The following is a 15326-nucleotide window of genomic DNA, read 5'->3' as shown; positions in this document are numbered from 1 at the left end:
AAAAATTGGGCGTGCAAAATTATTCAGCCCCTTTACTTTCAGTGCAGCAAACTCTCTCCAGAAGTTCAGTGAGGATCTCTGAATGATCCAGTGTTGACCTAAATGACTAATGATGATAAATACAATCCACCTGTGTGTAATCAAGTCTCCGTATAAATGCACCTGCACTGTGATAGTCTCAGAGGTCCGTTAAAAGCGCAGAGAGCATCATGAAGAACAAGGAACACACCAGGCAGGTCCGAGATACTGTTGTGAAGAAGTTTAAAGCCGGATTTGGATACAAAAATATTTCCCAAGCTTTAAACATCCCAAGGAGCACTTTGCAAGCGATAATATTGAAATGGAAGGAGTATCAGACCACTGCAAATCAACCAAGACCTGGCCGTCCCTCTAAACTTTCAGCTCATACAAGGAGAAGACTGATCAGAGATGCAGCCAAGAGGCCCATGATCACTCTGGATGAACTGCAGAGATCTACAGCTGAGGTGGGAGACTCTGTTCATAGGACAACAATCAATCGTAAATTGCACAAATCTGGCCTTTATGGAAGAAAGCCATTTCTTAAAGATATCCATAAAAAGTGTTGTTTAAAGTTTGCCACAAGCCACCTGGGAGACACACCAAACATATGGAAGAAGGTGCTCTGGTCAGATGAAACCAAAATTGAACTTTTTGGCAACAATGCAAAACGTTATGTTTGGCGTAAAAGCAACACAGCTGAACACACCATCCCCACTGTCAAACATGGCGGTGGCAGCATCATGGTTTGGGCCTGCTTTTCTTCAGCAGGGACAGGGAAGATGGTTAAAATTGATGGGAAGATGGATGGAGCCAAATACAGGACCATTCTGGAAGAAAACCTGATGGAGTCTGCAAAAGACATGAGACTGGGATGGAGATTTGTATTCCAACAAGACAATGATCCAAAACATAAAGCAAAATCTACAATGGAATGGTTCAAAAATAAACATATCCAGGTGTTAGAATGGCCAAGTCAAAGTCCAGACCTGAATCCAATCGAGAATCTGGAAAGAACTGAAAATTGCTGTTCACAAATGCTCTCCATCCAACCTCACTGAGCTCGAGCTGTTTTGCAAGGAGGAATGGGAAAAAAATTCAGTCTCTCGATGTGCAAAACTGATAGAGACATACCCCAAGCGACTTACAGCTGTAATCGCAGCAAAAGGTGGCGCTACAAAGTATTAACTTAAGGGGGCTGAATAATTTTGCACGCCCAATTTTTCAGTTTTTGATTTGTTAAAAAAGTTTGAAATATCCAATAAATGTCGTTCCACTTCATGATTGTGTCCCACTTGTTGTTGATTCTTCACAAAAAAATACAGTTTTATATCTTTATGTTTGAAGCCTGAAATGTGGCAAAAGGTCGCAAAGTTCAAGGGGGCCGAATACTTTCGCAAGGCACTGTACATGATTCCATATGTGTTATTTCATAGTGTGGATGTCTTCACTATTATTCTACAATATATAACATCTTTTAAAAAAACTTTAAAAAACTGGATTGAGTATGTGTGTCCAAACTTTTGACTGGTAGTGTATGTAAATAAGGATTTTTGTATTTTATTTTTTGTATACATTTGCAAAAATGTCTGAAACACTGTTTTGGCTTCGTCAATATGGGGTATTGTGTGTATATGGAGGAGGATTTATTTTGATTTAAATGTGGAAAAATGTATGCACTGTATGCATATGGATGTTTTGAATCAATCATCCCCTTATAAAGCGCTGTCGATTTCATTGTGTTTGGCTTTGAGACAACATCCACAACAGCCACGTTTTAAACTCAGTTTCAACCTGCTGTTGAACTTCTTTCTTCAAATTGATCAATCACAGTGAGGTGAGTTTTAAAAGCACAATGCTGTTTTGATGATAAGTGCTCGATGTGATTTTCCATTGCATTTGCATTGCTGTAAGGGTGGTTAGAGGGACAATAGAGCCTTGAGTACCAGGCCATTAGTGATCTAATGGTCATTAGGGTACTACCAATGCATGTCCTGAGTGCATAAGAGGAGAATACCGTGATTCAACAGTCACATGGAATTCTACTGCGGTCATGACTCATGACTGCCAGCGTGGCGGTAATACGGTCACTGCAGCAGCCCTAATCTAACCTGGTATGGACAGGGGATGTGGTGTACTGGTTAGAGTATGGATCTCATCTGGCATGGACAGGGGATGTGGTGTACTGGTTAGAGTATGGATCTCACCTGGTATGGACAGGGGATGTGGTGTACTGGTTAGAGTATGGATCTCACCTGGTATGGACAGGGGATGTGGTGTACTGGTTAGAGTATGGATCTCACCTGGTATGGACAGGGGATGTGGTGTACTGGTTAGAGTATGGATCTCACCTGGTATGGACAGGGGATGTGGTGTACTGGTTAGAGTATGGATCTCACCTGGTATGGACAGGGGATGTGGTGTACTGGTTAGAGTATGGATCTCACCTGGTATGGACAGGGGATGTGGTGTACTGGTTAGAGTATGGATCTCAACTGGTATGGACAGGGGATGTGGTGTACTGGTTAGAGTATGGATCTCACCTGGTATGGACAGGGGATGTGGTGTACTGGTTAGAGTATGGATCTCACCTGGTATGGACAGGGGATGTGGTGTACTGGTTAGAGTATGGATCTCACCTGGTATGGACAGGGGATGTGGTGTACTTGTTAGAGTATGGATCTCACCTGGTATGGACAGGGGATGTGGTGTACTGGTTAGAGTATGGATCTCACCTGGTATGGACAGGGTATATGGTGTACTGGTTAGAGTATGGATCTCACCTGGTGTGGACAGGGGATGTGGTGTACCGGTTAGAGTATGGATCTCACCTGGTATGGACAGGGGATGTGGTACTCTCTGCAGCGCTCCTGTACCCAGGTAGTCTCCCAGACAGTCCTATAGCTGTTCTCATACAGGTAGCAGGCTATGACCGTCAGCAGAGGGACCAGGTAGAGCACAGAGAACACCCCGATGCGGATCATAAACTTCACCAGCTTGTCTTGGTTCTCCTTCTCCAGAGGGATCTCCATACGGACGCGGTTCAACGCCAGGATGCCCGCTAGCAGCAACGCCACCCCCACCTAGAATCAGACAGAGTTGATATGGAAGGATTAGACAAAAGATGATGACATAAGAAGACCAGGAAATGAACACGGTATATTGGTTGGGTAGGTAACAATTTAAATAAATTCCTTCAGTTCCATTCAGATCCACTTTCTTATGACTTTTGAGATGTGTATGACCGTGGTATAATCGAAGGAGAAGGCACAGTGTCAACACGTTTACTGAACTTTGTGCATGTGCACACGTAAACTTTGCGCACACATACCCACAAAGGACATCCTACAAATACTTTACTGAATCACCTAGGTTGCATCCCAAATGCCACCCTATTCCCTATATAGGGAATAGGCTGCCATTTGTTACACACACCTTATCCCACTGTGACTCATTCCAGCCCTCTCACCAGTACATCCAGGCCCAGCGGAACCAGCAGGAACCATCTCAGCGCTGTGCGGTCATACAGCCCCACAAAACACACCCCGCTGACACTATCCCCTTCGATCTTGTTCATGGCCAGCAGAGTGACAGTCAGACAGCCGGGCAGGCCCCAGGCAAAGGCATGGAAGAGCAAGGCCTTCTTCTCGATGGCCTCGCTGCCCCACTTAGGCACGGCAGCCAGGAACCAGGTGATGGTGAGGATGACCCACCACACACTGCCAGCCATGGTGAAGAAGTAGAGCACCATGAACAGCAGAGTGCATACCTGGAGGGGAGGAGGGGAGAAGGAGAAGAGAACAAGGTTTAAAAAAAGATTGAAGACATTGAAAATCCAAGAACATTGAAAATATCGTACCAACAAAAAAACTATGATATAATAGCCCTGAATGTCCCAGAGAAAATGATAAATCAAACAGTCAATTGGTTAATTAAACAATCAGTTATCAATCAATCACTGCGCGGCCGATGGGTCACCTTGTTATGGGAGCCCTGGGTGACGGTGGACGCCCGGAAGCGCCCGGGGCTCGCCGCGTTGCACGCCACCCGGTCCTCCAACAGGAAGCCCAGGAAGAAGACCAGGGACACCATCATGTAACACACGGCGTAGAAGATGATCGGCCGCTCCGGGTAGCGGAACCTGGACACGTCGATGAGGAAGGTGAGGAAGGTGAAGAGGGTTGCCGAGAGACAGACGATGGACACCACGCCGATGAAGTAGCGGGCGAAGACCAGCTCGTCCCGCTGGAAGTACATGTTGGGGCAGGGGGGCGAGCAGTCCCGCACACCCAGGAAGGTGTAGCCCAGGTCGGGGTCGATCTTGAGCTCGCGGGGGCACCAGAAGCCATAGTCGCGCTGGACGGAGATGGGCGACTCTGTGGAGTCTGACCTGGACAGCAGATCTACAGGACGGGGGTATGGCTCGTCACAGTCTGGGAACCTGGGGGACGGAGAGGAAACAGCTTATGTTAGACACATTATATTTAAACTACAGAAAGACACAAAGATAATATTTAACAATACTGTTTCCACAGTTTTGACCTTGTATTTGCTAGGAAATCACGTGTTACCATTGTTCAATTACCATTTTGCCATTCTTATTGATGCTATGGTACAGAATGACCAGGTATTTCCTGATAAATTCATGGTAAAAGGAATGATTACCAACAAAGACATATGTGCCCCATGTGTGTAAAAGTGTACCCGACAGATCAGTAGACTACTAACCTGTTACAATCCATCTCTTCTGGCCAGGTGACGCCGAACATGTCCATGAGTTTGTAACAGTCTCCCTTGGCTCTCAGGCACAGCCGTCGGCAGGGCAGTGTCATGCGTCCGTACTCTGTACACACTGGAGTGTAGAGGGCACACAGGAACATCCTGAGTTCTGACGAACACTGCAGGTTCACCATGGGGTGGAAGGGCTGCGGAGGGGAGAGGAAAACACAAGACTGTCAGGAGGTGTATAGTCAACAGCGGAGTATGAGAGGGCGGGGGGTTATGGAGTGTGTCTGTGTTTCACACACATCATACGTCTTCTGTCATATACAATCATACACACGGAGACACTCGCACACACCGTATGTCAAGCACACTGTGCATCTACCACAGAACCTGTCAAACACTCAACCCCTCAGCATTAAAGAGACACACACACACACAGACAACAGAACAGTCTTCTAAAGCAGGACATTATTCATGTGAAGCCAAAATGAGAGCACAAAACAGACAGTATCATCTTGTCTGACATAGTTTGGAGCCGACTCAAAAAACACAACTCCGTCCCCTATCCTCATAATCCTCCTCCCCTCCTCCCCCTTTCTCCCACCAACCTGGCAATAAGACAGAGGGAGGAGAAGGAGGGAGGGAGAGAGGAGGAGTAGGACAGGCTTGGTAACCCAACCCCCCCCCGTTCATCAGATACCCGGCACAGGCAGGGGCTCTGGAGAGTCCTTTGTGTTTGGGGGAGGGCAACGCTGTTACACACACACACGCACACACACGCGCGCACACACACACACACTTCCCTCTCTGCCAATATGCATTCAGGGAGAGAACGGTAGCTAGCTAGCAGCTGTGAGGCATGGCTTTAGTATGCAAATCCCCAGGGGGAGTGAAGAAAGGGTCCCCACCGGCCCCTAGCCCCACCCAGGGCCAAGATAGACGCATCCTGCTCCTGCTGGGGCCAGCCTTTGTGACTGTGACAGGGAGAGGGGGAGTGGGGGAGGGGGACAAGACAGGGACCCAGGCAGCCAAAATGTGAAGATGAGCTAAATGGAATTTCATTAATAGGGAGTAATAGGGGAACAGAACAGGGTTTGTATTCAGTGGATATGTATTAAATATACACTATATATACAAACGTATGTGAACAACCCCTTCAAATTAGTGGGTTCGGCTATTTCAGCCACACCCGTTGCTGACAGGAGTATACAATCGAGCACACCGCCATGCAATCTCCATAGACAAACATTGGCAGTAGAATGGCCTTACTGAAGATCTCAGTGACTTTCAACATCGCACCATCATAGGGTGCCACGTTTCCAACAAGTCAGTTCATCAAATGTCTGCCCTACTAGAGCTGTCAGTGCTGTTAATGTGAAGTGGAAACGTCTAGGGGCAACAACGGCTCAGCCACAAAGTGGTAAGCCACACAAGAATGGGATCGAGTGCGCATAAAAATCATCTGTCCTCGGTTGGAAACCGCACACTGCTCTTGATAGTGTCACTGATATTTAATAAGCTTACGTATCGGCCACACGGCCTTCGTCAGAGCTTTTGTGAGTTTTTTTTTAAATTAGCACCCTTATGTAGACCTGGCCCCACCCACATCCGTTCCACGCATCGAAGTGGTTGGAGGCAAAGGAAAAACAAATAAGTGCTACCAACTATAACAATATGCATTTCATAAATATTCAAATAAAGTGTGTAAATAAGACGTATTCAAACACGTCTGTAAAACCACAATGAGGACATAGACCTACCAAGCAAGTTTTCATTAATTATTGGGTACATCGTAGGAAAAACAGCAGAGTAACCTTAAATAGGGACATAATTCATGTTCAAATTCACAACATAACATACATAGGCATTTCATCATTAAGACCTTTAGGAAATAATGTCTGGAGGGTGAAAATCCAAAAACATTCTCTTTTACTCAGAGTATTATTAATATCTCCTCCCCTGTCTGATATCTTAACTTTCTCCATGCCACAAAATGTGAAGGTAGAAATGTCATGCTTTAGGTCATTCAAATGTACTGCTAGGTCTACATAAGGGTGCTAATTTAAAGAAATTCACAAAAGCTCTGACGAAGGCCGTGAGGCCGATACATAAGCTTATTAAAGATCAGTGATACTATCAAGAGCAGTGTGCGGGTTCCTTTTTCCTTCATCTTGTTCAACTGTTGCCATGCACCTGCAAAAAAGATTGCTCAGATGTGCGAGTGCCTTTTGAATTTTGAATTACAAAACTGAAAGTTAAAGACACAAACAAAACTTAAAAATGGGAAGTATAGAAATAGCGCACATAGAATGAATGAAAGATCTACAACTAACATTTCTATGTGAATTTGGTCGGGTCAACCAAAAAGTTACATATTGTATGTTAACTTAACCTATTTTCAGTCTCCAAGACAGAGGAATACACAGCAGCACTATTATATTCAATACCACATACACTCCCTCACACACACACACACACACACACACACACACACACACACACACTTCCTATGACTAGGATAGGAGGCGCAGCTACCTTTTCATCCATCATCACCATAGCTTAGCCTACATATTACACCATTCATTCATCGTAATTCTAACATAGAAATGTAGACAGAATTCCACTTCTGACACCAGTGTTCAGTCTGGGCTGTCTCCCAGACGCCTGCCTGTATTTAAAGGGATTAGGACGGCTGTTAGACTTGCCGATTCCCACACAAAGAACCTACATCACATCCACATCCCGACAGCTTTTGTAAATGCTTTGTACATATCAAACACAATATTTCTGCCTTCAGATTTTCATTTGACCATAACATAAAGGAGGTGACGTTGATGTGCGGTTTTATTAGACAGTTCAGTGACAGTTGGAACATAGGGCTCAGGCAGACGTCTGAGATGACTGACATCCTCTGAACAAAATATTGAATGCAGTAAAAAATATATATATATATCCACACATACAGTATTTGAGTTTCTAGATGTACAGGAAAGCACGGCAGAGCAAATGCCACCCGTCCTCAAATGCCACCCGTCCTCAAATGCCACCCGTCCCGTATTTTGTGTAGGTTTTACTGTGTTTGGTGACTTACTACTGCATCTGTACAAGGCTTTTTTCTTGTTTATGTGTATTTTAGTAGATTGGTTCACTTCCACACCTGTCAAAAACAGTCAAAGCAATCAGTTCTGAATAAATTGACCGCCTGCAGACACAAGGCCCAAAACAGTCTCGCTTGAGGCGGTGGTAAGATGGGAAGAAACACAGAATGAAATAGAGTGTATTATAGGATCTCTATGGGGAAGAACTTCCTTCATAGCAACCAATCGGTAAATGCCTGTTACCCCAACCCTCGAGCATTCCTTTTCATTAAACCAAGATCTTATGACACACCTGGCACCATCTTCCTAATCAAATCTTTGAGATCAAACAAGCAGGCAAACACATCCACGTTGATCTGATCTGTATAGAATCAAACAGGGTGGCACCCTTCCCTAGCCTTCGCCAGCCTCCAGTCCGGTGACATGGTGCATTACATGGTGTATTACACACACAGACAGGACAGGGATGATTTAACTTCAAGTGGATATGCATCTGGGGTTTGCCTTTCTTCTGCTCTCTGCCTCCGCATTTCTAAGGCAGATGTGTGCTCTAGTACGAGATGAATGTATGGTATGTGTGCGTGTGTGTGCGTGTTAGAGGGTTGAATATTTTCCCGGTATTTTACAGATGTTCCATCCCGAGAATGAATCACGTTTCTCCCGGGTAGACCGGTATTTCCCGCCAAAACCGGAAGTGTCGTTCAAAAGCATTATAATTCATATAAATAGCTTTATGTCTGGATTTGAGTAGAACTTTGATAAAAAACAAATTAAAGTCTGATGCTACCTGAGCCTGATGAACCATACATGAAATACATTTCATGAGACCTACATTAAAGACATTTTATAAACCCTACATTTAAAGATATTTTATGAGCCCTAGCACAAAAAAGCACACGTGCCATTATCCAATACATATATGATATAGGCTACTGCACATTTAGCACAACAGAAAAACAGAAAAGCCCATAGATATGTTCTCTTGGTGAAATAAATGAAACTAGCTCCACTAGGCTAATATTTCTCAGTGTGTACTGCATTACTGTACTGTGTTGTATTATACTGTATTATATGTACTGGAATAACGTGTTCAAACCATGATAAAGCAGGGAGAGAACATGCGATTCTGGTGCAGCACATGCGGCCTACAATGTTACAAGTATAGGCTAGCAAATTTGACTTAATTTGACTTAATTTTTAAATATAATAGGGCCTATTTGTATAATTGGTAGGCTGGCACATATACCTTTCATACTATTTCCCCCAATGTTATTAGCCTTCCTCCTCTTTCTCTCTCTATTGTTGCTTTGTTCATTCCTCGCTTCCAAAAGTGAAATGAAATACGTTTTGTTGTCCTTCTCTATAGAAATTGAATGACATCCATCAATAATATAGGACTAGAATTAGATGCAGAAGGCTTTCACTTCTCTTCGTGAAGACTGAAGTGTTATGGGTCTGAATAAATAACCGCTGTAGCCTACCGCCATCGATCGTTCGCTCTTCCTTCAAACTACCGGTGAGTTCTATTGGGCTGCTGTATTTCACATTCAGCAAACAAAGCGCTTTCGTCCCTCTTCGAATAGTCTATTGGTAGAAGAAACGCAAACAAAAATTTGGTCTAGCTTTTCTTGCACGGGACTCCAAGAGCTAAGGAGCATTAAGGAGAGAGGCCAGCAGATTACGTGCGTATTGCGCAAGAGACAGAGGCTATAAATTAGAAGCTTACTATGCAGAACCCATCATTAATTAGCTGAATATAAGACTAATACTGCATTGAATGCATTACCTGAAGGAGGTGGGCTACAACATCTGTACATAGGGCTATATATCAATCTAGAACAGGATTATCTATTTTGAATGCAATTTGAATGGAGTTGGAGAGAGGGAAAGACTGTGAGAGAGTGTGTGCACACTGATTTAAAGCAACGGTATTCGAGTTAAAACTCTGCAGCTGCAATATAAAAACAATTATTTTTACAATTAGAAAAGAAGGTGACCCCCGAAAGCCAGACGGCGATGGGTGAATTAGACGCACATTCACTCTTTATATTACTGACTCTGCTGCAGCAAATGCAGGCCTACCTGTGACAAGAATAAAAGTTACCAAAATGAGATTATAGGTCTACATGCCTTGTGAGCTGCGCTCCATACTGAGATGGGCTGTCTGTCCCCACCCTGAGCGTTGATGATTCATCATGCAGAGGCCGTAGAGAAGACAGATTTAGACTTCACATATCATTTAACAGTTCCATTTTACGCCATGCTGTTCATATACATAATGGATTATAATGTACTGGTTTCTCGCAGTTATTTATCCCGGGAAAAGGGAGTGTTTTTTTGGCGGTAAATCCCAGTAACCGGTTCCGCCATTCAACCCTAGTGTGTGTGTGTGTGTGTGTGTCTATCTTTATCCACATGGCAGCCCAAACAAATGTAAGACGTCTTGTCTTGTGTGCTCTGGAACAGAACAGTGGATTATGGTAACTTAGTCACATTAGAAACAGCTGCTGTGTGTCTGCCAGAGGTTGGCTGTGTGTGTGTGTGTGTGTGTGTGTGTGTGTGTGTGTGTGTGTGTGTGTGTGTGTGTGTGTGTGTGTCTGTGGAGGTGTGGGTGTGTGGGTGTGTGTGGGTGTGTGTGTGGGTGTGGGTGTGTGTGGTGTGGGTGTGTGTGTGTGTGAGTGCGTGCGTACGCACGGCGGAGATTGGTCTGCTTTTGCCCCAGAGCCCCCTCACTCCACTGTTACTATGTAAGTGGCTCAAGCGTGTAATACATACAATTCTGTCAAATGCTGTTCTAGCCCTGAGGATAAGTATGATAATGCAATTTCAACTCGCTGTAATGTGATTATGTATTTATGGGGCTAGTTAAGAGATTTTGGATCTCCAAAAAAGTGGTCAAATTATATGAAGCCACCTGGAAATGGCTGCCCTCAAAAATACATAAATGAAAAAACAAATTGCTACTTTGATGATTGTGTGATATTTGTCATATTTATTTGTCATATTTTTCATGACCGGTCCGGTAAAGCTTATTTATGACTCAAATTAAATCACTGATAAGAGAATTAATGACAGATCAATCAACAATGTACTGTATCTACACAGACAACTGATCTGAGTGATATACTACTATTAAATATCTGGAAGAAGTCTCACAATTTACTGGATTTATCTTCTATTCCCATCTATCCCTCCATCCATCCACTCCCGCGTTCTCCTCTTTCCCTCTCTGCTCCTTCCTTCCTTTCCCCCTCTCTGCTCAATTCTCTGCATTTCTACCCTGACTGCCAGGGCAACGGCTGATGCACCAACAGACGGAGGGACTAGTTTGAGGATGGGGCCGTGGTGTGTTCAGCAGGGGTCAGAGGGCGGCGAGCGGGGACCACCTCCTGAGAGCCACAGAAAGCTTGCCCCTTTGTTAACGACACAATTGGGACCCGTTTCCCAGGCAACCGTGCAGTGTACCTCGCATGGGGGAAGGGGTGGGAGCGAAGGACAAAAGACTGAGATATGGCAGAGGAGAGAAAGGGAGAGAAGGATGGGCCACCTCCTCCTTCAGCTAGCCGGCCGTGTTATTCACATTACTGTTTATTAACCACACACACCAGTTGTTGTTGAGAAAGAGAGAGAGAAAGACAAAGACAAAGAGGGAGAGAGAGAGAGAGAGAGAGACAGAGAGAAAGAGAGAGAGAGAGAGAGAGAGAGAGAGAGAGAGAGAGAGAAAGAGAGAAAGAAAGAGAGATTCCATTCAGTCTGGAGCTTATAAACAGCATGTTTGACATTAAATAAAACAGAGGTCTATTGTGGGTTTGGGTCAGAGTGAGCTGGGTTTATCAGACCATAACATGTATCGTACATCCCTCGCTAGCTACTAGCCATGTGTTATCTGCATACTGTGCACGTGTGTCTGACGGTCATCAGAGACCACAGTCAGCCTTTTATATGAATTTACAACGGACGGACGGAGTTTCTGATTTATATACAACAGAAACCTTATCTGTAGAGGATACACATGTCAAACACTGACAAAAGGCATAACATGGGGGAATGATTCATTATAATAATTAAACTATTATTTGTTCATTATTGTTTCATAAATATTACATTTAGTCAGCCATACTATACCAATAGATTCAATAATCTATTGGTAAAAGGCAAGACCTCGCTTTGTGCACAGGGGCATTGTCATGCGGAAACAAGAAAGGGCCTTCCCCAAACTGTTGCCACAAAGTTGGAAACACAGAATCTAGAATGTCATTGTATGCTGTAGCTTTTAGATTTCCGTTCACTGGAACTATGGGGCCTAGACCGAACCCTAAAAAACAGCCCCAGACCATTATTCCTCCTCCACCAAACTTTACAGTTGGCACTATGCATTGGGGCAGGTAGCGTTTTCCCGGCATCCGCCCAACCCAGATTCATCCATCGGACTGCCAGATGGTGAAGCGTGATTCATCACGCCAGAGAATGCATTTCCACTGCTCCAAGAGTCCAATGCGGCGAGCTTTACACCACTCCAACCAATGCTTGGCATTGCAAATGTTGACCGTAGGCTTGTGTGCGGCTGCTTGGCCATGGAAACCCATTTCATGAAGCCCCCGACCTACAGTTCTTGGGCTGACGCTGCTTCCAGAGGCAGTTCGGAACGCGATAGTGAGTGTTGCAACTGAGAACAGACGTTTTTTACGCTCTATGCGCTTCAGCACTCTGTGATCCCTTTCTGTGAGCTTGTGTGGCCTACCACTTCATGGCTGAGCCGTTGTTGCTCCTAGACGTATCCACTTCACAATAACAGCACTTACAGCTCTAGCAGGGCAAACATTTGATGAACTGATTGGAAAGGTGGTATCCTATGACGGTGCCACATTGAAAGACACTGAGCTCTCCAGTAAGGCCATTCTACTGTCAATATTTCTCTATGGAGATTGGATGGCTGTGCGCTCGATTTTATACACCTGTCAACAACAGGTGTGGCTGAAATAGCTGAATCAGCTAATTTGAAGAGGTGTCCACATACTTATGTATATATAGTCTATCTATCTATCTATCTCCTTTCTCTTTCTACCCATGCCAGTCAGATCTATGGAGTGATACTAGTCCCATCAGAAATTGAATCTGAAATGAGTCAATTCATATGAAATTTCAGGTGGCACTAATATCACTCCATACAGATGTACCACCGAAGCTCCCTCTCTTAGCAAGCACAGAAGATGGCACAGAAATAGCAGATTCCCAGTCTTCAGGCTGCTGTCCCACTTCAGCAGTGGGGTTATACTGAGGTCAGTCACAGCCACAACAATCCCCAACGACTGACTGACTGGGAGCTTATTTTGAGAGGTGTAATTTGTGCACCAAATGGTCAGCTACCACAGAGCCAAAAAACAGAAACCAAACTGAAAAACACTATACTGGAGAATGATTAAATGAGGGTTGGGGTTTGGGGGATGTAGATACTGAGCGTTTTTTTTTACTCTAGAGGCAAGGGCTAGCCAGTTATGCTACAAATTTCCCAGCCCCAACCTCACTTAGAAGGAAAAGACATGAAGATCTTTAAAAGGCACACCACTTCTGAGGGTTTTCTCTCCAGACAGGGATGAAAGGAAGCCATTGGTTCTCGTCCAAGTCACAATTTCTCCACGCTACAAGCCATTCATCATCATTATCATGGCTATTGGGTGGACCTAATTCCCTTTCAAATCAACTGTCAATCCTCATTTGGCTTTTTCTCTTCTTAAAGGCTCTGGTATTCTCCCATGGACCGGTCGGCCATGCCAAGGCTAGTATGAAGAGACAACATGGACATAGAGATAGAGAGGCGTTTTGGAGCCGCAGTCTTCCTCATCTATTGGGATTCATGTGTTTTCCAAACATCAAACTAGCTTTTGAATGCGACTAACAGAGACATGCTGGTGAAAGCATGTCTAATCAAACTGAACTGTTGTCTCTAACCAAAAGCCTTAGTTTAGTGCACATTCAAACTAAACAAGTGTCAAAAAAAAAACCTGGGCTAAAAAAATAACAGTGGTTTATAAGTCAAGCTAACACTGCTAACTGGTTCACATCTAGGGTCGTTTTTGTGTATTTATTTTACAGCCAAATAATAATAACTGCTTTGGGTTATGAACAGCAACTGATTAAACCCCTTCAACTGAGGTCGGGATCTCAGGAATACTTTGGGAATACTACAGGGAATGGCATGGGAATGGCATGGGAATGGCATGGGATATTTAAAAGGGATAAGCTGGGTTCACTTAGTGCAGATGGGATGTAGTGCCTCTCTCTATCTCCCGAGGCCAGGGCACATTCAGAGCAGAGTTTACTTACATAACTCCCACATATCCCTTGCTCTCTCGCTCACTCTCTCTTCCTCTCTCTCTCACTCTCTCCCTCTCTCCCTCTCTGCCTCCTCCATCTCAGTCCCCTAATAGTAGGATAGGAACAAGTGGGCGGACAGGGCTCAGCATTCAGTATCATCCCCTCCATTGCCCCTCTGAGTGGGCAGAGCAGGGCAGAGAGAGGTGGGTAGTGGTGGAGAGTGGGGTTGGGTGGCATGGAGCATTGGGTGGATGGATCAGATGGATGGATGGAGGGGGATGGAAAGGCAAGGAAGCAACCTGCTAAGTACTGGATAGATGAATCTACATAGATAGATATACATGCCACTAGATTCACCTAACGAGGCAATGCAGCTGCTCTCTGATTGAGTTCAAATGCCAACAATCAAGCTTGTAAAGAGGATCACTCAACAGTCAAAAGCAAGGACACATTCATGCATTATAGCCGCCAGCTCTGTGTGTGCGTACAGTACAGGGCATTAGGAAAGTAGTCAGACCACTTCACATTTTCCACATTTTGTTACGTTACAGCCTTATTCTAAAATGTATATATATATATTTTTTTTAAATCGCTCATCAATCTTCACACAATACCCCGTAATGACAAAGCAAAAAACAGGTTTTTAGAAATGTCTGCAAATGTACAGCCTCGAGTCTTGTTGGGTATGACGCGACAAGCTTGGCACACCTGTAGTGAGCAAGACAAAGGAGAAAAAGAAAAGGAGGGAAAAACACGCCCCCATTCACATCGACGGGGCTGTAATGGAGCGGGTCGAGAGTTTCAAGTTCCTTGGTGTCCACATCACCAACAAACTATCATGGTCCAAACACACCAAGACAGTTGTGAAGAGGGATCAACAACACCTTTTCCCCCTCAGGAGACTGAAAAGATTTGGCATGGGTTGCCAGATCCTTAAAAAAATGCTACAGCTGCACCATCGAGAGCATCCTGACCGGTTGCATGACCACCTGGGATGGCAATTGCTCGGCATCCGACCGTAAGGTGCTACAGAGGGTAGGGTGTACGGCCCGATACATCAGTGGAGGCAAGCTTCCTGCCATCCAGGATCTATATACTAGGCGGTGTAAGAGGAAGGCCCAAAAAATTGTCAAAGACTCCAGTCACCCAAGTCATAGACTGTTCTCTCTG

General features: G+C 44.6%; 1 protein-coding gene across 5 annotated transcripts in view; it reads right to left on the bottom strand.

Annotated features, from left to right (window-relative positions):
- Positions 1–15326, bottom strand: part of fzd3a (frizzled class receptor 3a) — a 30422-nt gene that overhangs the window by 10876 nt on the left and 4220 nt on the right. For all 5 annotated transcript variants that reach the window (XM_036985360.1, XM_036985362.1, XM_036985364.1 and 2 more), the window contains exons 3-6: positions 4747–4943; positions 3997–4459; positions 3488–3787; positions 2850–3101 (exon numbers count right to left, since the gene is read on the bottom strand). In XM_036985360.1, the coding sequence (XP_036841255.1) occupies positions 2850–3101; positions 3488–3787; positions 3997–4459; positions 4747–4943 (1212 nt within the window). The remainder of the gene's footprint in view (positions 1–2849; positions 3102–3487; positions 3788–3996; positions 4460–4746; positions 4944–15326) is intronic.

The sequence above is a fragment of the Oncorhynchus mykiss genome, chromosome 8, assembly GCF_013265735.2.
Source record: "Oncorhynchus mykiss isolate Arlee chromosome 8, USDA_OmykA_1.1, whole genome shotgun sequence".
NCBI classification, from domain to species: Eukaryota; Metazoa; Chordata; class Actinopteri; order Salmoniformes; family Salmonidae; genus Oncorhynchus; species Oncorhynchus mykiss.
This window is presented reverse-complemented; position numbering and strand designations above follow the sequence as displayed.